The sequence below is a fragment of the Garra rufa genome, chromosome 1 (genome assembly GCF_049309525.1).
Source record: "Garra rufa chromosome 1, GarRuf1.0, whole genome shotgun sequence".
NCBI lineage: Eukaryota > Metazoa > Chordata > Actinopteri > Cypriniformes > Cyprinidae > Garra > Garra rufa.
Window position 1 is genome coordinate 104,432,745 of NC_133361.1, and position 24,704 is coordinate 104,457,448.

General features: G+C 41.0%; 1 protein-coding gene across 1 annotated transcript in view; it reads right to left on the minus strand.

Annotated features, from left to right (window-relative positions):
* Positions 1–7,001: 7,001 nt before the first annotated feature.
* Positions 7,002–24,704, minus strand: part of LOC141323251 (uncharacterized) — a 144,089-nt gene continuing 126,386 nt past the window's right edge. Inside the window, exons 8-11 of the mRNA XM_073833467.1 lie at positions 23,893–24,126; positions 15,907–16,237; positions 15,648–15,828; positions 7,002–7,290 (exon numbers count right to left, since the gene is read on the minus strand). Of these exons, the coding sequence (XP_073689568.1) occupies positions 7,002–7,290; positions 15,648–15,828; positions 15,907–16,237; positions 23,893–24,126 (1,035 nt within the window). The remainder of the gene's footprint in view (positions 7,291–15,647; positions 15,829–15,906; positions 16,238–23,892; positions 24,127–24,704) is intronic.

Genomic DNA, 24,704 nt, shown 5'->3' on the forward strand with positions numbered 1-24,704 from the left:
CGCCTCTCTAATTCTTTGGACTCGATTCGCTACAAAAACGTGAAATCTACGGGCTTCATTGTTAATGTAGCCTAAGACTACTTTTGAATCGGTCCAGAAATATTCTTGGTCAATTTTGAGCTCCAGCTCCTCCTTTAACATGCTACTGACTGCTGAAGAGATCACCACAGCTGTTAACTCAAGCCTGGGTATAGTCACGATTTTGGTGGGCGCAACTCTTGCTTTGCCAATGACAAAAGAGCAGTGCACTTTATCTTCACTCAACACTCGAATATATGAGCACTGACCATAGCCATGGCTACTCGCATCTGAAAAGTGATGGAGTTCGATCCTCTGAACAGTCCCTAGGTGTTCAGGAGCAAAACATCTTGCTATCTGGAGATCGTGCAGGTTCTTCAACTCATTTAGCCAGCTACTCCATTGCGGCATTAACTCTCTGGGAAGTGGGTCATCCCACTCAATGCCCCTTTGGCACATTTCCTGTAGTACTTTCTTTCCTAATAGAAGGAAGGGAGCCAAGAATCCTAACAGATCAAACACAGATGCGACGGTTGAGAGGATTCCTCGCCGTGTTGCTGGTTTCTCATCCAGTGTTACTTTAAATGAAAAGGTGTCACTATTTACACTCCACTTTACTCCCAACACAGTCTGGACTGGGAATTCATTTGAACCAAGCTCCACATCCTGAATTTCGCTGGCTCGTTCACTGACAGGGACAGACTCCATAACCCTTTTGTTGTTCGAGATGAACTTGTGTAGGCGCAATTTCCCTTTTGCACACACATTTCGGGCTTCTTGGACAAGTTTGATAGCAGTGTCCACATTTTTCACACTAATGAGCCCATCATCAATGTAGAAATTAGTTTTGATGAAACTGGCTGCTGCAGGATACTCTCTTTCGTTTTGACATGCAAGATACTTCATTCCGTAATTCGCGCAGCCAGGAGATGATGCTGCTCCGAAAAGGTGGACTTTCATGCGATACTCCTTTGGCTCTGATCTTGTATCGCCATTTTCCCACCACAGGAACCGTAAGTAATCTCTGTCTTCCTGGCTTACATGGAACCTGTGAAACATCCTTTCCACATCACAGATAATGGTGATTGGATATTTGCGGAACCTGCAGAGTACGCCTGATTGTCCATTAGTGAGATCTGGTCCCGTTAGCAAGTGATCATTCAACGCCGTGCCACCATATTTAGCAGAGCAGTCGAACACAACTCTAATTTTCTCTGGCTTTCTAGGGTGATATACCCCCTGGTGAGGAATATACCAGACGTTTCCTACTTTGGGTTGGTGTTCAGCGCTCTCTGCATCACCATCCTTGAAGACACCTTCCATGAACTTTACATAATCATCCTTGAATTTCTGGTCTTTCTCAAATCTTCCTTTCAGACGCTTCAGTCGCACCAGAGCCAGCTGCTTATTTTCAGGTAACTGTGGGCGTGTCTTAAAGGGGAGGGGCATCTCAAGGTGTCCCTCTGAATTCTGATTAATTTTCTCATTTAGAAGTTGCGTGAACTGTATATCATCTTGTGATATGCTCATTTCCCTTGGGCTTGTATCTCTAAAGTCTGATTCAAGGGCTCTGATGACTGAGGTAGGTGTTAGTATCGGGAGTTCCTTAACAGATACACGATGGCACAGGCCTGTAACTTCAGTCGACTTGGCAAACTGCGGTGGATAGCCAACTATGCTCCAACCCAAGTCTGTCTTGACTGCAAATGGTTCTTCATCACCTCCTGTGATGACTTGGCGTGGTGCCAAAGCTCTTGAGCAATCATAACCTATCAAGAGTCCGACCTTACAATTCAGCAGCGTTGGAATTTCCTGAGCAATTTCATTCAGATGACTCCACCTTCTAGCGGTTTCCGGAGTAGGAATGTGGGAAAGTTCAAGTGGAATGAAGTCTCTGGTATAGGCAGGTGGCAAACTGATTAGGCCATGGGAGTGAAACCCCCTAACTCTGAGCCCACAAACTCTTTCACTTTGAACAATTGAATCCTTTCCCATCATTGTGGTAAGCTTTAACTTTACTGGCTCTGAAATCACCCCCATCCTCTCACACAACTCTTGATCCACAAAGGTGTTGCTGCTTTGCATATCCAAAAGAGCGTAAACTAAGGTCTCTCTATCAGGAGTGGAAGTTGAAGAAATCCATACAGGCACTATCATTGATGTACTCCCACCATCTCCACTGTCTACGCAACAGGAAAGAGAAGATGTGTTTTGTTCAGCTTGCATTGTGTGCGAAACTGTTACTGCTGTAGAAGAAGGACGGTCTTCATGAAGTGGTGTTGGATGATGTTTCTTGCATATACTACAAGTAGCTTTATTCCTTCAGTCCTTTGAATTGTGTCCTTTCCTAAGACAGCCAAAACATAGGTTATTGTCTTATATGAACTTTCTCTTGTCCTCCACAGACTTACTGGTGAACGTTTGGCATTTGTGGATGGAGTGGCTCTCTCCACAACACCTGCAAGTGACTGGGTTTGAACATGAAGGCAGAGTGTTAACTCTATTGGATCTGTTAGAATCAACTGAGTTGCTTACTCCAACACTGTATGATTTTGACACTATTCTTGATTTATCTGACGCTTTCACATTAGTGATGAACGCATTAGCCTTTGAGCGCTTGACTTCTCTAGATGGCTTTTCTTCAGAGAGCTTCAGGGCGTGAAAGGATGTTACAGGGTTGCATGCTATTTCTGCTTCCTGTGCCACAAAATCAGCAAACTCCTTGAAAGTAGGGTACTCTTCCGCTCGTTTCAGCTGCATTGTTACATGCCGATTCCAACGAGACGTCAGCCAATCAGGTAGTTTTTGTAGCATTTTCTGATTTTCTTCACAGTCGTTTAACACCTGAAGCCCTTTGATGTGTGGCATAGCATTGCTGCATGCTGTCATAAAATCACTGAATTGTCTCAATTTAACAGACTCTCTCGAACCAATCTTGGGCCAGTTATTCAGTTTTTCTCTGAACGCACGCTGAATTACAAATGGATGGCCATACCGAGAATTCAGTGCTTCCCATGCTTGATCATAGGCTTCGTTGTCTTTTCTGTAGAAGGTTCCTTCCAACACAGATTGTGTTCACTGCTGACATACTTTTGTAGGTAGAACAACTTATCGGCTGGATTTGTGCATCGCCGTTCTATTAATGCCTTGAAACTTGCTCTCCACTCTAAGAACTTGAGTGGGTCCCCTGAGAAAACTAAGGGCTCAGGTGCAGGAAGTCTGCTGAGAACCATTGTGTCATGTAAGGCTTGTACTATTGATGCTTCACCATTAGTATGGCTTGTCTGTTTCTCGTTATCTGTTTTGCATGCTTGTTCTTCTTTAATTTCCTTAGATGCTACTTCTAGAGGACAATTGGCTACCTCAATGCTTGCTGCTATACTATCATTACAGAACTCACCCGAGTCAGCTTCTGAGTATAAGAAAGAGAGTCAACAGGGCCGCCCAACATGGAGAGTCTCATGCTCTACCGACTGAGCTAGCCGGGCTGGTCATGGTTTACTTCACTGGGTCGGACGCAGTTTTTATCGGCCCCCAAATTACACAGGAGAAACGGAGGCTCTTGCATGGTGCGAGACTGGCTTAGAGCAGGCTTACAGTTTTCTTCTGTCAGTTTTGACCCAATCTGTTTTTGGGAAGCGCAGTTTGACCCAGCAGTGCGGGCCAACAACATGTTCTGTTTTGCCGCGTGAAGGCGGTTCAATGCTTTGGACAGCGTATGGTTGAGATGTGGTTTTCCACCAATTTGGGGCACCTTTCTTATGGAAATCAAGGTTAAATCTATATAAGGATAAGGATAAACCTTCTATTTTCGGTGGTCTTTTGCAAACACTAGATTTATATGTCAATTCCAACATAGGGAGTTTGACGTAGGGCCTCAGACTGCAGTGTTGAGGATGAGGTTCCAGTGTTACCACTTTTCCTGCCTAAACGAATCACAGGAGCACAGCTTGTAATGGACAGGATCTATTCCCCCTTGCAGCTCTTTCAGCTTATTTTACCAGCTCTGTGGTAGACACAATTGTAAAAAATACAAACGCCTTTGCAAGAATGATATCAGAGGCTGGAAAACGTTTCCTGTGGTTGCCTTTAAAAGCACAAGAATTTTATTCATACATTGCACTTGTGGTTTACATCGGGCTCCTTGGTGCCAAAAATATTGGTGATTACTGGTCGGGAAAAGAAATCTACCGCTTACCCTTCCCAAGATTGGTTATGTCCAGGTCCAGATTTCAGGCCATTTCCTGGAACCTGCATCTTTGTGATCCTGAGGGTGATCAAGAAAACACGCGAAAAAAGGGGATTCAAGCCTACGACAGACTTTTCAAAATCAAGCCCCTGTACGACAGCATCATCACAGCATGCAAAACTTGCTTCCATCCAGACAGACAGCTGGCAGTGGATGAAAGGATGGTGGATTGAAGTCATGTCAAGTTGGTGGATTTAAGTCATGTCAAGTCAAGTCAAGTCACCTTTATTTATATAACCCTTTTAACAATACAGATTGTGTCAAAGCAACTGCACAGTATTTAAACAGCATCAATGTGTGTAATTAACGCATTATTAAATTTATTAGTAAATTTATTAGTACATAATCAATTTTCAGTAAAAGGCAGTTCATCAATGAATTCAGTGATATCATCGTCCTGTTCAGTTCAAATAATATACGATATCGCTGAAAAAATTTCCCCAACTATGAAAGCCAGAGGCAACAGCGGCAAGGAACCAAAACTCCACAGGTGACAGAAATGGAGAAAAAAACCTTGGGAGAAACCAGGCTCAGTCGGGGGACCAGTTCTCCTCTGGCCAGACGAAACCAGCAGTTTGTACCAATGTCTGATTGTAGAGAACTCATCAGGATCCCGTGGTGTAGCACCGATGGCCGTCTAGTTTGGCGAGGTCTTCATTGATGATCCGTCTCTGGAGCTAATCTGTTTGACAACCTCGGCTATTAAAGTCATCTCCAGGTGGTGATCCATGATCTAAGCTGGGTACGGACTGGATCTGGGGGACTGCAATGACCATCTGATCTGGATACATGCTGGGTCTGGCGGCTACGGGGACCTCGGAATAAGAATGAAACAGACTAATATTGCTCCTCCTGTGCAGGCCTGCTATTACAACCAACTTCCAGCATCCCTTCAGCTCAAGCTAGGCAATTTTTGGGGGTCACCTGGCTGCTGTCTTGCAATTATTAGCCTTTTTGGGGAGCATTTATAGGGTTTGGGCCAAATTCCGAGCACGGACCCTCTCCCGGACAGCACGCCAGATACGCCTACCCTTTTGCTCAGTTTATTACCCGTAAGAGTGAACTTTTGAAAGAAAGACATGAAATTTTTGCACTAAACTCACTAGGTGAGTTTAAGTTGTAACAATACCCCACAGAGCGCCAAATTCATTTGAAATGGGAGATTTCTTTTTTTTTATGAAAGAATGTATGAACGTAGTAAACTCACACACAGCCACCATTTACAAACCAAGTGTATTAGACAAATAATAATTACAAAGTGTCAGAGCAAGTTAAATTAGTGCAATACAATGGTGTGTGTGTGTGTATAGTCAATTCAAGATGAAAATTTCAAGATGAAATTGGATCCCATTAAACTCCTGTAGAAATGATCATACAGCAGATTTAGGCCTTGTCCTGTAAGACAATCCTCTAAGACCATTCCTAATACAATCCTTGAGGAATGGATCCAAGATATGATTATTACCTTCCACCTTGAGCCTTCCACAAAGCCGCCAATGTTGGTGGTAGAAGTGAGAAAGTAACTGACGTGTGCAAATTAAATCCATGCACACTGATGTTAAAATTCTAACAGTGTCTTTCATTGTGCTTCAATCCAAAAGCCACAGCCATATCACCCTGCAGCCCAAGATCGGTTGCTCACTGAAGCTAAGCAGGGCTGAGCCTGGTCAGTACCTGGATGGGAGACCTCCTGGGAAAACTAGGTTGCTGTTGGAAGAGGTGTTAGTGAGGCCAGCAGGGGGTGCTCACCCTGTGGTCTATGTGGGTCCTAATGCCCCAGTATAGTGATGGGGACACTATACTGTAAAAAGCACCGTCCTTCGGATGAGACGTTAAACCGAGGTCCTGACTCTCTGTGGTCACAAAAAATCCCATGGCACTTCTCGTAAAGAGTAGGGGTGTAACCCCGGTGTCCTGGCCAAATTCCCTCCACTGGCCCTATTCAATCATGGCCTCCTAATAATCCCCTTCCATTAAATTGGCTATATCACTCTCTCCTCTCCACCTGTAGCTGGTGTGTGGTGAGCGCACTGGCGCCGTTGTACTGTGGCTGCCGACGCATCATCCAAGTGGATGCTGCACACTGGTGGTGGTTGAGGAGAGATCCCCCATATGATTGTAAAGCGCTTTGGGTGTACGGAAATACACATGAAAGCGCTATACAAATGCATCATTCATTCATTCATTCATTCATTCAAAAAAACAGTGCACTTTCTCTGAGCTCTACCTTCAATTCATGATATACAAATGTGAAGTTCTTACATTGGAGACAGAGCAAACACATTGTCCATAGTCCATTTCATTCCTTACATGTTTATGCAGTAAGCTCAGCCAAACACAATATAGCTAGTTGACACGGTAAAGTGTACCATGGACAAAACACAGTGCTCTAAAATGTGTATTAGAATTTCTATCATTGTAAGAGCCCTGTATAGGATTCTTATTGGAATTCTTTAGGATTGTTTTGACAAGGGAACATTTTGCAGATTCTGAAAGGGGGATGTAAACTTTTGACATTAACTGTAATTGTAGTTGCAACAATGTGGTTCCCGAGAAACAAAGAGGTGTATTTTCGTAGAGTAATTTACAACAGCTTTGATTGTGGCCAATCAGAATCAAGGACCGGAACTCTCTGTTCTAGACAATTTGTTTGAAACACTGTCCATGCTAAGGGGATCTGTTAGGCTTCTCTTTATTGTGAATTTTCATGTGGTTGTCAAGGCTTCCTTTTTGACTATAAACTGTTTCCACACTGTTTGCATGTGTAAGGCTTCTCTCCAGTGTGAACTCTCATGTGAATGTTAAGGTTTCCTTTTACAGTGAAACTCTTTCCACACTGTTTGCATGTGTAAGGCTTCTCTCCGGTGTGAAATCTCATGTGTTTGTTAAGGTTTCCTTTATCAGTGAAACTTTTTCCACACTGTTGGCATGAGTAAGGCTTCTCTTCAGTGTGAATTCTCATGTGCCTTTTAAGGTGTCCTTGTTGTTTGAAACTCTTTCCACACTGACAGCAAGTGAAAATACTCATAGTTCCTGTCTTTTGAGCTGTTTTTTGTTTAGAAATCTTTTCAGACTCTAAGGAACAAACAGATTTTTCTCCAGATATGAAATTATGAAGATTCTCAAACTGATCTTTCTCTTCAGTTTCATTCAGTACTTCTCTCTCCTCTTTCAGCGCTGTTAGGTCTAAGTTGGAAAAACAAAGGGATAAAAGTTAACCCCAGTTTAATGGCACAAAGCAGTTAACATCACAACATGTAGATACATATAACAGTAGTTCAAACCAATAAGTGTTAAGTTTTCCACAAAAAGTAATTTACCATTCTATCTTTTAGGCCTGGTCCACACTAACGCCTGTTTCACAAAGCCAAAGCCTTCTGAGCTAGCTTGAGATCAAATGTGGGTCATGTTCTTTGAAGTTATATAGTTCTCCACTGTAGTCTACAAGCTTTGCACATGTAGTTAGCCTGAAGTTGTTAATCAACACATGCTCATAGTTTCACAAAAAATACATACAAATTCTCATTAGATCACATTGCACATACACAACTAGTGCATCTAAAAAAAAATAGAATATCATGAAAAAGTTCTATATTTGTTGCAATTTAATTCAAAAAAGCAAACTTTTTTTATTCTAGATTCATTGCACACAAACTGAAATGTTGCTAGATATTTTTTGATGTATTATTCTGATGCCTGGGCTTCAAAAACGCCTCAGCAGTGCCACAGGATTATTGCCTCCATGTCACGCCGCATTGAAGCCGTAGTTTGTGTAAAAGGAGCCCCAACCAATTATTAAGTGAATAATTAAATCTACTTCAGAGATCTTGAACATTTCTGTTTTGTATATCTTTTTGATCTTTGGAAAAAATATTCAAATTTTTTGAGGGACTGATTTTTTGTATATATATTTTTAGGTTGTATCAATCTGAATTAAAACTAAAAAAAAAAACCTCTTGAAATATTTCAGTTTGTTTGCAATGAATCTAGAATATAAGAAAGTTTCCTTTGAATAATTAAATTACAAAAAATAAAGAACTTTTCCATGAAATTCTATTTTTTTGAGACACACTTGTACACATGCAAACAGAAAACATATTTAAAATGCATAAAAAGTAAAAATAAATAAATAAAAATCACAGGAAAAGGTTATATAAAATACATTTTCACTACTTGTACAGAAGGCCCTCAATTAAACTAGTATGTATATAGTTAGTTTATTCGCATTACCCACTTTATCCAGTGTGTGGCAGTATACCCTCATTTATCTTAGACGCAAGTATTGCATCAGCCGTAGCTGCGATTGCGTTATGAGGATATTACCATAAGCTCCGGTCAGGTGTGGACTGTTGGCACTTGATTCCTGCTAAATTACCGCTGTTCTGTGTAAATTGGAACTACAGAAAGAAATCCCTGTATGCCATACCATGCTGATTCTGAATCCTAATCATCCAAGTAAACCTACATCAACCTGATTCTGTCTCCCTGAGTCGTGACTGACATCCTGTAGCGAATACAGTTTATTACCAGCCAACCAAGTCATTCCTATCCCTTCTTTACATTGTGGTCCTTCGAGCCGGATGTGATTTGCTACAGTGACAGTATGGTTGATGAGCATCAAAGAGGAACTGTTCCAGTGTCTGTAAGACCAAAACGCCAGACACGTCACCCTGCCTACTTTGATGATTTTGAAGTGGACTATGGAGGACCACGGCCATGTGATGAACATCCTCCTCCTTTAAGCACAGCACGGTATGAGCGCATACATGAACATGAATCCAGTGAGAGCAGGGGAGGTACACAACAGAGGGCACATCGTACCCCATCTAGAGACCAAAACCCCTTATCAGAGTTGGCATCATATTCTTGCCTTCCAGTTCCAAGGTCCCAGTCCCTTACAGCCTCTCAGTATCAGACTGACACTAGAAAGCTACCTGAATCTTCTACTCCTTTCCATGGTCAGACAGCTAATGTTATGCCTGCCCCCCCCACAGTGGTCTCAAGGGTCAAATAAGTTCCAGTGCTCCACCTACCTTGCACCAAAAAGATGCTTTATTTGACTCCCATGTTTCTCCTTCATATGTGGTTTCCTCTGAGCTGTATTCACCATCAGGTAGGGCTCCACATTATTCCGTCAGTGCTGTGAGTCATGGTGCAAATGACCCAAGTTACCCACCTCAGCAGCGGAGAGCCTCCCTGACTGAGCCGTACAGCATGATGGTTATGATTGACAAAATGATGGGTCAGTTGCAGCTTATGAGAGACGAAGTTGTCTCAAAGCATGGCACCCCTAGCAGATCACCTCCCAGACCGCCTCAGCCTTATAAGGAGCCACCTCCTGTGCATTATGAATATCCCGTCCAACATGCACCATATGCTGCTGATCGAGCTTATGGGCCATCTGACAGATTCTATAGCAGCTATGGGCCTCCAGCGAGATCAGAGATCGATATGTACCAACACTCAATGCCTCTACCTGCTCAGAAATCCAAGCCTTCCTATTCAGAGCAGCATTCTATTCTGCCAAAGGAGTCAGCCATCGAATACCGAGGTCCTAAGCCCAATATACCCTACCTGGTGCATAAAGATCCAAGTGAGTTTGCTCGCCTGAAACTTGCGCTGAACAATCTACTACCTGAGGATGCGTCAGAGTTGTTCAAGTTCCAAATCTTGGTGGATCATCTACGATTGGATGAGGCAAAACTGATTGCAGATTCCTTCTTAAACTCTCCATATCCTTACACGGCGACAATGGCTGCCTTGACAGAGAAATTTGGTAAGCCGCATCAACTTGCTTTGAGTAAGATTGCACGAGTAATGGATGCACCAGATGTCCGTCCAGGAGACCCTGAAGCCTTCGAAAGGTTTGCATTACAAGTTCAAGCCCTGGTAGGACTGCTGAAATCCCTGGGACCAGATGGGGATGCCGAATTGAGGTGTGGTTCTCACGTAGTTCGCCTGCTGACCAAGCTGCCACCTGATTTAAGAGCTGCTTTTAGGAGACAAATGCTGCCTAGTCAAGCTTCAAGCTTTACGCTCCCAGAGTTCTCCAAATGGTTGCAAGCTGAATCATGGTGTCAAAGTAGTGATGTGGTGGGAAACATTCAGACAAAGGGATGGCCAAAGCAAAAGCATGACAAACACAAAGATCAGAGGTCAAGACCAGCTACTGTGCTGCATGGAGCAGGCAGTCCTGCTACGAATGCAACTTCCTCAATCAAACCTGCCTCTTCGTCAGAGAACAAGGTGAAAAGTAAAGCATATTGTCCTTATTGTGAGAATGCAGACCATTTCCTTAGTCAGTGCGCCAACTTTCAGCAGCTCACTACTGAACAAGTGACGCACTGGATTCAGATTAACAAACGTTGCTGGAAGTGCGGAAGGTCACATTTAGCGGCACAGTGCAACCTGAAGAAACCCTGTAACAAGTGTAAAGGGAAACATTTGCTGATACTCCATGACATCAATTATAAGTCAGTCAAAGATACTTCTCCAGCATCAAGTTCCATTGCAGAAACCTTATACCTGGATAAACCTGGAACAGATAGCCGGGTCCTTCTCAAGGTTGTCAGAGTTTTACTCAGATACAGTAATCGTACTTAGGACACTTATGCTATCCTAGATGACGGATCCGAACGCACCATCTTGTTGTTTGCAGCAGCTCAGAAACTGAATCTGAAAGGTGAAAAGGAAGAGCTATCCATCAGAACCATCCATCAGAATGTGTCACGACTGCAAGGCTCGAAGGTTTCATTCAGCATCTCTCCAGTGGCCCAACCGCATAAGACATACCAAATCAAGCAAGCCTTCACAGCTGACCACCTAGGGTTAGCTCAACAATCCTATCCTATGGAAGCCCTTGTAAGCAGGTACAAACACCTAAAGGGTCTCCCTATCCAGTCCTTTGAAAAGATTCACCCACTCCTGCTGATTGGTGCCGATCAGACTCATCTAATTACCCCAATAGCGCCAGTTAACCTGGGACCCCCTGGCGGGCCAGCCGCCATCAAAACAAGACTGGGTTGGACACTACAGGGCCCAGCAAAGCTCCTTCTGAATCCTCTTCATCCTCGGCAGGTCCTTTTCACATCTTTGTAATCCAATCAAACAGAGCTGATGAGAAATGTGGCAAAGTTATGGGAACTGGACATTCTCCCCTATCGTAATGAGAAACAGGTTACTCGCTCCAGAGAGGATCAGGCAGCCCTGGAAATCCTGAACAAAGGAACTGTGAGAGTGGAGGTAAATGGCATCCAGAGGTACGCTACCCCCTTGTTACGTAAACCCAGCATGGCTTGTCTTAACTCCTCTGAAGAAGCAGTAATGCCACTCCTTCGTGGAACTGAAAAGCATCTCCTGAGAGACCCAGAACGAGCAGCGACTTATTCTGCGGAGATCAAGAAATTGGTTGAGGAAGGTTATGTGGTCAAACTGGATCCAGACAAACCATCACAGTGCTCTGAGAGGTGGTTCATACCCCATCATATGGTCACTCATAATGACAAAAATCGACTGGTCTTCAACTGCTCTTTCCGGTACAAAGGAATGAACCTAAACGAATCCCTACTACCTGGCCCAGTACTAGGTCCGTCTCTCCTTGGAGTCCTGATAAGATTCAGGGAGCATTATGTAGCAGTGAGTGGGGACGTGAAAGGAATGTTCCATCAAGTTCGACTTCTGGAACAAGACAGACCTGTTCTGCGATTTGTATGGAGAGATATGGAACGAGACCGAGAGCCAGACATCTATGAGTGGCAGGTGCTCCCATTTGGCACTACTTGCAGCCCTTGCTGCGCCTCTTACGCCCTGCATAAACATGTCCTTGACAACACAGAGTCGGGTGATGACCTACAATACACTATTCAAAGTAGCTTCTATGTTGACAACTGTCTTCAGAGCCTGAACACAGCTAATGAGGCCAGAGAGCTGATTGACCGTCTCAGAGAGCTGCTGGGTAGCGGAGGATTTAATATCAGGCAGTGGGCTTCAAACCGACCTGAAGTGGTAAGCCATCTACCTACAGAAGCTCAGTCTACCAGTACTGAACTGTGGTTGTCACAAAAGGAAACGGAAGTTTGTGAATCCACTCTAGGTCTGCACTGGCACTGTCCCACCGACACTCTTAGGTACAAGCACCGTCCCTTAAAATATGGGCCACCCACAATGCGTAACTTATATAGAGTCCTTGCCAGTCAATATGACCCGCTGGGCTTCATTCTCCCCTACACAACCAGGGCAAAAATACTGATCCAGAAACTGTGGGCTAAGCCAAGAGAATGGGACGATCCTCTATTCCCTGACGAACTTCTGCAGAACTGGCTGCAGTGGGAGGATGAACTCATGGATGCCTTAAATGCAGTAACCTCCCACACAGACATTCCAGATGCCAACCAGTTTACAACCTACAGTGAATTACTGGAAGCTGCTGCACGATGTGTTCATGGGGCGGCGAGCGGAGAGCCACTAACCGCTGGAGACTTCTTACAAGCAGAAATACTTCAGTGGAGAGCATCTCAACGGGATAGTTTCTTTGATGACTACCAATGCCTGAAACAAGGTAAACCTCTCCCTTCTAACAGTAAACTACTCACCTTGAGTCCAGAGCTGGACAAAGAGATGGATGTTATTCGAGTAGGGGGAAGACTTCGACGAGCTGCGGCACTCGACATAGCCACTAAGCACCCAATTGTCCTTGACCCCAGTCATGCCCTTACCAAACTCATAATTCAAGATTATGATCACCAGTTGAAACATCCAGGTCCTGAGAGAGTCCTAGCGGAAATCAGGAGGAAGTTTTGGATTCTGCGTGGCCGAGAGGCCATCCGCAATTACCAGTTTCGATGCACTGACTGTCGGAGATGGAGAGCCAACCCAGAAATCCCACAAATGTCAGACTTACCTGTAGCCCGACTTCAGCTATTTAAGCCTGCATTTTACTCCACAGGGATGGATTGCTTTGGGCCCTTCTCTGTAAAGATTGGACGGAGAGTAGAGAAAAGATGGGGAATAATTTGGAAGTGCTTGACAACCCGGTGTGTCCACCTAGACATACTATCAAGTATTGACTCTGATTCCTTCCTCATGGCATTCAGGAGGTTTGTGGCACGTCGAGGAACACCCTTCGAACTTTGGTCTGATCAAAGGACTAATTTTAAGGGAGGGGAGAGGGAATTGCATGAAGCCTTTGAAAGTATGTCCCCTGAGTTACAGCTACAGTTAGCGAAACAGAAAGTTCACTTCCGCTTCAATCCACCTGGAGCTCCTCACTTCGGAGGAGCATGGGAACGGGAGATACGATCTGTTAAATCAGCTCTGTATGCCACTGTCGGTGCTCAGTCTGTCACAGAGGAAGTCCTCAGAACAGTGTTAACTGAAGTAGAGGGAATACTGAATTCCAAACCTCTTGGATACCTCTCCTCTGATGTCTCAGATATTGATCCTGTTACCCCAAATCACCTTCTCATGGGGCGGCCTGATGGCTCTCTCCCACAGGTTGTATATCCTCAAAGCGAAATGATCAGTCGGAAACGATGGCGCCACAGTCAGATCCTGACTGACTTATTCTGGTCTGCGTTCATCAAGTACTATCTACCCAATCTGCAGAATCGATCTAAATGGCAGAGGGATGTTAAAGACATTGCCATTGGAAACATTGTTATGCTGGTAGACCCTCAGTTGCCTAGAGCTATGTGGTCGATCGGAAAAGTCACCAACGTCATGCCAAGTGCGGATGGGCACATCAGAACTGCGGAGGTGCTAATCAAGGGACGGACCTATACCAGACCAGTTTCCAGGATGATTGTACTTCCTGCCATTCCTGATGACACAGATACCACTTATTTGTGGGCCATTTAACAAATTTAGTGCCTAAATTTGGGGGCGGCTGTACAGAAGGCCCTCAATTAAACTAGTATGTATATAGTTAGTTTATTCGCATTACCCACTTTATCCAGTGTGTGGCAGTATACCCTCATTTATCTTAGACGCAAGTGTTGCATCAGCCGTAGCTGCGATTGCGTTATGAGGATATTGCCATAAGCTCCGGTCAGGTGTGGACTGTTGGCACTTGGTTCCTGCTAAATTACCGCTGTTCTGTTCATTCCTTAATGTGGGTTTAGTTGGTGTGCGTCAATGACGATATGTAAGTGCACTGTTGTTATTAATGTTACGTTGAGATCGTTTCTAGTCACTGTTTAATGTTGTGATGTGACGATGCAGCCTAATGCTAAGCTAATCATGACTGATAATGAAGGATATCATTTGTACAGGGTTTGTCTAGCTTTAAGTGATTATTTACGGTGACTAGCCATTCTGTAATCATTTGTATTCAGTGGCTGCAGTTTATTACTTTATAGAGAACTGCTGTTCTATTGCTAATGTATATATACTATACGTGTAACATCATCCCAATCTTAGCATGTGAGTATAATACTGTATTGTTTGGGATGATAATATTGCAGTTAGTAATCATTCCTTCTTTTTGTTCATTTAGAACCACATCCATATATTCCTAATTGCCTTCTGTGTAAATTGGAACTACAGAAAGAAATCCCTGTATGCCATACCATGCTGATTCTGAATCCTAATCATCCAAGTAAACCTACATCAACCTGATTCTGTCTCCCTGAGTCGTGACTGACATCCTGTAGCGAATACAGTATATTACCAGCCAACCAAGTCATTCCTATCCCTTCTTTACACTACTAGTGTTTATCCAGTTATGGCCAGCTACATTATTACCTTATTAGACATTATAAACTCACATCCCACACAGAATATGTTGTCTTTTTTGCTATTGTCATCACACACTGAACTGCCTAAGTCTGATTGGGACCATGGGCCTCCAAATATGAAGACCAGCCTAATAGGTCAACAATGGGGTCATGGGCAAAATCAGTCTCAAATGCCCTTGAATAAAAACAAAACCATTCACAACAGAACTTTCAAATCTGTGGACTCAACCAAAATAAATGACCCAATGTTCACATGTTGGACTTACATTTAATACATTTTATCTTCATGAGCCGCAGGGTGTAATTTGGATTTGTTTGTGCATGTGTTGTTTTACTTTTAAAGGTTTGGTGCCCATCCACTTCGATTATATGACTGACAGACTGCACCGGTTTTAGTCAAAAATCTTCGTTTGTGTTCTGCTGAAGAAACAAAGTCACCTACATCTTAGATGCCCTGGGGGTAAGCAGATAAACATCAAATTTTCATTTCTGGGTGAACTATCCCTTTAACATAATTCCATAGCTGTAGATGTGTGAAGAAATGAGAAGAGGGTAATCCAATGAATCACTCTGTTGTCTAAACATGATTTTGCAAATGGTTTTTCAGGTCATTTTGATATATGAAACTCTCCTCACAATGAAGACACTTGTAAGGTCTCTCTCCTGTGTGTATTCTCATGTGAACTTTTAGGGTTCCTTTAACCGTGAATCTCTTTCCACACTGAGGGCAGGTGAAAGGTTTTTCTCCAGTGTGAACTCTCATGTGATTCTCAAGGTTTGCTTTGTGTGTAAAACTCTTTCCACAGTGATGACACATGAAAGGCGTTTCTCCAATGTGAATTTCAACATGTTCCTTAAGGTGATTCATGTCTGTGAAACTCTTTTCACATTGATGACATTTAAAACCGTTCTCTCTTGAATGAATCCTCATGTGATTATTAAGGCTTAAATTATTTCTGAAACACTTTCCACACTGATTGCATGTGAACGGGTTCTCTCCCGTGTGACTTCTAATGTGAATCTTAAGGTTTCCTTTAACCGTGAAACTCTTTCCACACTGAGGACAGATGTAAGGTTTCTCTCCGGTGTGAATTCTCATGTGGATATTAAGGCTTTCTCTGTATGAGAAACATTTTCCACACTGATCACATGTGAAAGGCTTCTCTCCAGTGTGAACTCTCATGTGAAGTTTTTCTTTTTGATTCCAGGTTTTTCCACACAGTTTGCAGATGAAAGGCTTCTCTCCAGCGTGAATCCTCATATGATTAGAAACGGTTGATTTATGTGACCACATTCAAACGGCTTCTCTCCAGTGTGAACTCTCAGGTGACTCTTAAAATCCTCTGTTCTTAGGAAGCTCTTCTCACAATGTTGGCAGGTGTAAGGTTTCTCTCCAGTGTGAATTTTCATGTGGACTTTAAGGTTTCCGTTTTTACTAAAACTCTTTCCACAATGTTGGCAGAAGAAATGACTTGCAGTTCCAGTCTTCTGAACTCTTTTTTGAGAGGAATTTTTTTCAATCTGTGAAAAACTAAAAGGTTTTTCTCCAGTTATGAAATCAGGATGTTTTATATCTTTCTCTTCCATTTCATTCAGATCTTGACTCTCCACTTTTACTGTCACAATGTGACAAAGGCAAAAAACAAAAACAAATACATGTTAAGCCCAGTTGAATAGCACTATGCTATCCGTTATGGAGTAGAATTATTATTCACATTTTGAGTTTGTGTTATGCACCTTTACATAGGCAAATAAGCATGCTTGGATGGCTAGAAACACTTTTAAAAAAATTACAGAATCAAAACTAATAATGATTGTGTAAAAATGTCATCTTAAAGGAGTAGTTCACTTTCAGAAAAAAAAAAAACATATAATGTACTCACCCCCTTGTCATCCAAGACGTTCATGTCTTTTCTTCAGTCATAAGGAAACAGTTTAAGAAAAACATTTCAGGATTTCTCTCCATTTAAAGGACGTCTATGGTGCCCCCGAGTTTGAACTTCAAAAACGCAGCTTCAAAGGGCTCTAGCTGATCACAGCCAAGGAAAAAAAGGTCTTAGCTAGGAAAAAAATGGGTTATTTTCTAAAAATGTTTACAATTTCTGTACTTTTTAACCTCAAATTATTGTCTTGTCTCAGCAAGATGAGGGTTTGAGATTAAAAAGTATATAAGTTGTAAATGTTTTTCGAAAATACTAGGGCTGGTCCGAATACCATTTTTTGAGCTTCGAAGCTTCGGTAGTAATCAACATCGAATATTCGAAGCTTCGGTAGTAATCAACATCGAATATTCGAAGCTTCGGTGGGAGGGGCTGAACATATTCTTCTGTCTAATAAAGGCAGGAATCTCTGTATGTCTTTCTGTTTGCATTTTTATTATGTCGAGAACAGTTCATCCAAATGATTTTTGCTGTGGACCCAAGGGAGTGCAGTGTTGCATTTTGGTGCAATATGGACACACCACACGTTCAGAATTAATCAATTGTAATAGAACATTGCTGGATGCGACGCGCCTCACGCAGGCAGAGCTTATATGCTTCATGAACGGACACTGCGCTAATGATACAAAACACACAGGTCTGTTAAGTGCAATACTTTTAATAAGGTAGCCTAAAAAATTTTAACAAACAAATCACTCCCAAATCAGAAATTAGCACAGTAATTACTGGCACCGTGAAGGGTAGGCTATGTAAATAAAAGAAGAACGAAAAAAATGGCGCGGTGTTTATATATAAATAAATTATTCATATCTAAATTATTTATAAATAAATATATATATACATTATATATAACATTTGTGTATATAAGCCTATATAAAATACACAGCCTATGTATATTATGTTGAAACCCCAAATAAATGAGGCCCAAATATTATTAACAAACGTGCGTGTTTATTTGAGCACTTCAGTCAGTGAACAATCAGCCTACAAAACGCTAAAATAAATCAAATAAATAATACATTTAAATATGAATCTAGCCTAAATAAGAATGTTAAATCGGCTATTTAAGAAACATTCGTTGCAAACATTACTAAAACCTCGCCCGGACCTTCTCCGACAGCTCATCAGAATTACTGGCCCGAGTCCGACTGGAACCGGTCTGTTTTCTCTTTCTCTTCCCCATTGCACAGCTGCTGTTTCTAATAGCAAAGTGATTACATTTATTTTCGTTTATTTAGGTTATAAAGTTAATTTAGAAATATATTTGGAACACTTTTTATTTGTTAAATTTAAGTTTTTGTTTTTTAAAGTAACGACCAAGTCATCACGATTTCAATTAAAACCCATAGATATAAGCACGCTTTGCAGAACATGGAAGCGCCAGCCAGCGCTATGTGAAACTTCATTTTTGCTCATAAAGGTAAGACTAATATATCATCCGAAACTGTAAAAAAAATAATTTAAATAATTCAAATCGAAAACAAAACTCTTCCAATAGCTATAGGCCTAATGCATATGCATTTAGGTATTAAAGCCGTGTCAATGAGCAAATGGCATCAGGATCGTCAACTTCATCTTTGTGTCAAATACTAGTTTTTTAATAAATAATTCAAATATCTCCCTACTTTTTCCCCGACACATTCATGGTAATTATTTTTGCGGGGGCTTTGCGGTCAGCTTTAGCCTATGCGTGCATTTAAAGCAGAGGCGCAGTTGTCATTACGACAGTCACAGCCCTAGTTTTGCTTAAACCATTTAAGTGGGCCCGACTGTACTTTATAGTGTCTCTCAAATATTACTCAATTTCTCTCTCTCTCTCTCTCTCTTTTTTTTTTTTTTTTGCTGTTTCTCTGTTAGTGGCGCAGCAGTCTGATCTTCTTCATTCATATTTAAGCGCAAATGAGAATCGTTTTGCGGGGGATGCAAGGTGTATGAAAAAAAAACGAATATTGAATCTCAAAATTTAAAATCGAATGCCAACCCACCGAACGAATATTCGATTTGAATATTCTGGTCCAGCCCTACTAACAACCATATAATTGTTTTAATAGTAATTTACTCGTTTGTTTAATTTCAACAAAAATAATATTCTAAGCATAAAGCGATGGAAATTACCTACACTTATACTACAGGGCCGTTGAATGCTTGAATCTGATTGGCTGACGAACGTTCTAGAGGTGTGCATTATATTCAGGGAAACGCACGGCGAACGTAGTTCCAGGCAGCTTTAGACCGCAGTGCATGTCTATATCACTTCGCCACACGATTTCAGTTATTTCAAAGGTCCTTAAAGCCCAAAACAGCAAAATAACTAAAACCCACAATGACACTGGCCAAACTAATAAATACAGTAAACATTCGGATAAAAACGACAGATTATTTCCATGTTTTTTTCCACAATATATTACGTTTTATTATGTACGGAAAGCACAAACTATTTCTCTCGCCCTCTCTCACTCTCCTCACAGATGCACACACATAACGTTACAGTTTGCACTCGCGTTAGCATTCGCGCTAATGTTGTTAGCGCTGCTCTGACGATTAACAACTTAAAAACGACATGACAGCTCTCACAAGCGAGGTAACATAACAACGGCGTGGTCTTGAAGAAAATGAACTTAAAGTTTATCTGTTAGTAGAGACGATGCTGCCAGTCACCCTTGAGAGACACAGACGTGAGAGAGGTAAAGTCATACACTTAGTTTCTCTCCCTCACTCTTTCCGTCTGTCTGCTTGTCTGTCGGTCTGTCTAAACTTCATTATTAACGGCATTATTTTGCTATTAACAGCCCAAGCGTTGTTACTAGGTCTAAAATGACGTTTTGGAACTAGCAACGAAGCTGTTGAATGAGCTGCGTAAGAAATTAATCCTACTCACAAAAGCATTTTAAGGATAAAAACCGGACGAATGTCTTGAAATATATAATTTGATCGATGTCTTGAGGTGTGGTAACTGTAGAATAAGCGGAATAATTGACTTCGGGACGTAGAATTCTACGAAAATAATGCACACCCGAGGTGTAACGGCCACTCCGCTTCGTCGTCAATTATTCCTTACAAATCAACTTTTCCATGACATTCTAATTTATTGAGATGTACCTGTATATCTTTTAACCCTTTAGCACGTACGATCACACCGGTGTGATTTGTCTTGGTTGGACCCTGAAGCGTACGATCACACCGGTGTGATTCGAACGTTTGCCGCATCACGTGATCAGCTGCTGAATTCAAATATGTTTTGGCGCTTTGGCTGGCTCTGAGCCAGATCGGACGCGCTGAGTGCTTGTCATATTATCACAACCATTAAGTGTTTTCAACCATATAATGCTTATTTTAGGTTTCCGACATTTAAATACACATAAGTACTAGGAAAACCATGCATTTATAGTTTGTAAAATACACACTGATGTCTATGGAAGCGGCAATAATGATCCTACAAATATATTCTGACAACATATTTTATTGATATCATATACAGATTATGTAGGTAACTATAAAGTTCACTCTCCTCTTCTCCCAGCTCACCAGAGACTTACTTTAATGTCTTTCGGGAGGAGAGGATGCATTTGCGTGTTGTAAATCCCACAGCTCAGATTCAGCACGAACATTCAGCGTGTTTGGACTTTTAAATACATTTACTTGCACATATTTCGAAATCGGAATATCAAATATTTCATAATATAGCGAGCATGCTTGTAAATATTAATGATAAAAAAGGGAAAACGAAAAAAAAAAGCGATCCATGTGTCTTACAGTGCTACTGTGGCTGCGGTGTGTCACATGACGCGTCACCATGGAAACAGTAATGCTAAATATTCTAAAATAACGGTCGCCCTAAAAAAGACTCAATCTTTGGGGTTAGATAGAATATTTTAAACTCACGTGTGAAAAGGTTCATTGACAAGGTAGCGTTTGGTTCCACATACAAGTTTTCTCATTTGAGTACCAGAGAGTTTGCTGGGTGTCTGTACTTGACAACAACCCGGAGAACCAAATTTGAAGAAGTGGCTCCTCTGCTGGGACTGAGTGAAGACATTCAGTTTGAAATTGAGGAAGCGGAAGTGATTGTCATCATGGGCAGCATTACTTTGGTTGAAGGGGCTGGCTGCGTTCGAAACCGCATACTCAATAAGTATACTCAATGGATGTGATCTGCACGTCTTACACCATGTTGACGTTGTCATGTGACAAATGACGTTATAACAGGCGCAACAATTTAAAACATAGGAGCGACAGGTTCAATTAATCTTTCTATAAATATTTTGATGTTGATGAAATTTGTTCATTTTATGGTCATGTTGAAGAAACAGCTGTCCCTGATTGCAGTATAACGGAAACATTTTGGGTTCATTCTGGGTTGCATTACCTTAAAATGCACTGATCAATAACAATGATAAATGCTGACCTGTAATTAATTATATTTTTAGTAAAACAAGCATGTTTTTTTTCCAATCAAGTAATTAATTAATGCATATATTTATAAAACAGTTATATTCTATTTACTGACAGCAACATGGATAAATGAGTAAAAAAAAATATAAAAAATAACCATGAACATAAACAAAGACACATGGAACAAAGCATTATTCAGACATATTGGTATTTTAGTTTTTCTCTAGACGCTCTTGCTGTCTCTTTGGTCTCTGAGGATGAAGATACAGCAGCAACATCTGGTCCAGATGAGACCAAGGGCAGGTGGAGTGATGGAGGGTCTCATCGATGGCACTTGACCATTTCCAGGATGCTGCTGTGGATTTCTCTTTTCTCACTGCACAAACCAGTCTGCATACATTTCTGATCATACCAAGATGCACAAATACAATACAAATGCTATCATTTTAACAGCACAATGTCATTAGATCTCTGTATTAGAAGTAACAAAATTACCCAACTTTATATTAAGTTACAGATTTTACTTTTTTCCCCACAAATGCTGCTGTCACCTTTCCTTTCAGGTCCTGCTCCACCACACACTATTTATGAGGTAGCTGTTGTGTTAATTGGATTTTTATCCAATACAAATGCTCCTGAATTTATCAACAGTACTAATAGACAAATGGAATAGATAACTCATGTTTAATTACTATATGTACATGTGTTTATTTACATTACATTAATCTAAAGCAGTGTTGACAACAGAGAATTCTACATAAACTCACATAACGTCCATCACTCATTCAGATGACAGTTTGGTGTTGTCATGTGCTTATTTAATTCTCTTACAACATGTTCCTGTCAGTTGTTAAATAGACATTTAGTAATCATCTTTAAGATGTCTATGGTTGCTATATGTAATAAAACGTGTTTTACAGCGAAATCACAAATATACTTTAACGTTACTGTCTAATGTCTTGACACCTTATGCTGATCAGCAGTTTACAATACAGTTCAACAAATACGATTTTAAGACAGGGAACCGTGGTTTGGTTTGTAATACATTTGTAAACACCGTCGTTGCGGTTCCCAATCACGTTCAATGATGTGCATCAGATGAAGACTTCAGAATCTGGGATGAAGCAGTAGGACATCCGGGGATTTCTCGCCTACTCTTCTATGAACACTGAGGTTTCAAACGTACTTCTTTCTTCACGTACTCTTTTTTCCTACTATATAGTAGGTAAGTAGGCATATTCGAACGCACTTTAAGTATACGTTCGTCCGAATCTTGCGAGAATTAGTGCACTCGCCTACTAATTCTCGCCTACTCTTTTATGAATACGGAACATTCAAACATACTTTTTGCTCGCCTACTGCTTTTTGCCTACTATATAGTATGGAAGTATGCGGTTTCGAACGCAGCGACTGTCTCGTTCTGGGCTGGAATACCTGTTCACAGGTGCCAGAAGTTTCTGTGCAACAGCTGTGAAGCAGTTCTGGTTATACAACTAAATATAAGTTCAGTGATTCACAAGAAATCTAAATCTACAACATGTTTTCAGTTTATACAGTAAATGTTTGACTTTGTAAAATAAAATGCAGACACTGCTATTTTGAACAGCTTAATATTTATTTTTCTTCATTTTCAGTAAAGTGATAACAAATTTGATCATTTTTTCTTCATGTTTTGATTTAGAATAGAATTGGCAGTGTTCTAAAATAAAAGTTATAATGATTTTGAAATTTACTCACTTTTTTAGTCACATTGCTATTATTTTGATCAACTGTATATGGTGGTGTTGTATGCAATAATTCATATGTAGGAATGTATGCCCCTCCGCTTTCCAAACTCCATGATCCACCATGGCTTCCTGAACTGTCTGATCCACCATTGCTTCCTGAGCTCCATGATCTGCCATGGCTTTCTGAGCTTCCTGATCAACAATGGCTCCCTGAACTGTCTGTACAGCTATTTTTGAATAGTTTTACTCACTGTGTGAGCAGTGTATTGTTAAAAATGACCGAATTGTGTAATTAAGCAACAGAAAAAATGCTGTATTATTATAATTAGTAATATTTTGATTCAGAGAGATCAACACATGGAATTGAGTGACATAATTTACATAGTCACAATTTGAAGATTTGGTCTGGTATGGCCTCAGAAGTACACAAACAAAACAAAAAAGCCTTGTGGTGAAACAAAAAGATATGAAGGATGCATGAAGGTGACCAGATGTAATCCACATTCAGTTCCGGTGTGAACACTGACTAGATTTCACACACCTTTTTTCTCAGTACACTCTTGAACAATGTTTTAGTAATTTTGATATTAATTTTGATTACTTTTGGTACTTTAGTACTACAATTGAATGTATTTCAAAGGCATGTGTAGATTATTGTAGAAATTGCTAATTTTCTAAACCTCTTCTTGCATTGAAGAAAACGTCAGTTTCTTTCCAGAATGAGTTTGCACATGATTTATCAGGCTGCTTTGACGTGTGAAACTCTTCTCACACTGAACACACTTGTACGGTTTCTCTCCAGTGTGAACAGTCATGTGAACCTTAAGGTTTACTTTATGTGTAAAACTCTTTCCACACTGTTCACAGGTGTAAGGTTTCTCTCCAGTGTGAATGCTCAAGTGAATCTTAAGACTTACTTTATACTTGAAACTCTTTCCACACTGAGGGCAGGTAAAAGGCTTTTCTCCAGTGTGAATTTTCATGTGAGTCTTAAGAACTCCATTTCGTGAGAAACTCTTCCCACACAGTTTGCAGGAGTAAGGTTTCTCTCCAGTGTGAATTCTCATGTGGCAATATAGATTACATTTCAGAGTAAAACTCTTTCCACATTGATCACACTGGAATGGATTCTCTTCAGAGTGACTTCTCATGTGAGTCTTAAGTTTTCTATTACATGTGAAACTCTTCTCACACAGATTGCAGATGAAAGGCTTTTCTCCAGTGTGAACTCTCATATGGACAGTAAGGCAATGTTTCTGTGTAAAACTCTTCCCACAAAATTTGCAGATGAAAGGTTTCTCTCCAGTGTGAACTCTCATGTGGACAGTAAAGTTATTTTTCTTTGTAAAACTCTTCCCACACTGTTGGCAGCTGTAAGGTCTCTCTCCAGTGAGAATTCTCATGTTAGAATTAAGGTTTGTAGTGTGTGGTTTCTTATTTATTTCTGGTGAGGAAGTCTTTTTATTCTGTGAGCAACTAATTGATTTTTCTTCAGTTTTGAAATCATGTTCCTCATTTTGATCTTTCTCTTCTGTTTCTTTGAGTTCTTGACTCTCCTCTTTCAGTGCCATCAGGTCTGAGGTCAAATAAGAAAAATGAAAATTAACAGCAGTTTAATGGCAGAAAGCAACAGACATCAAAACAC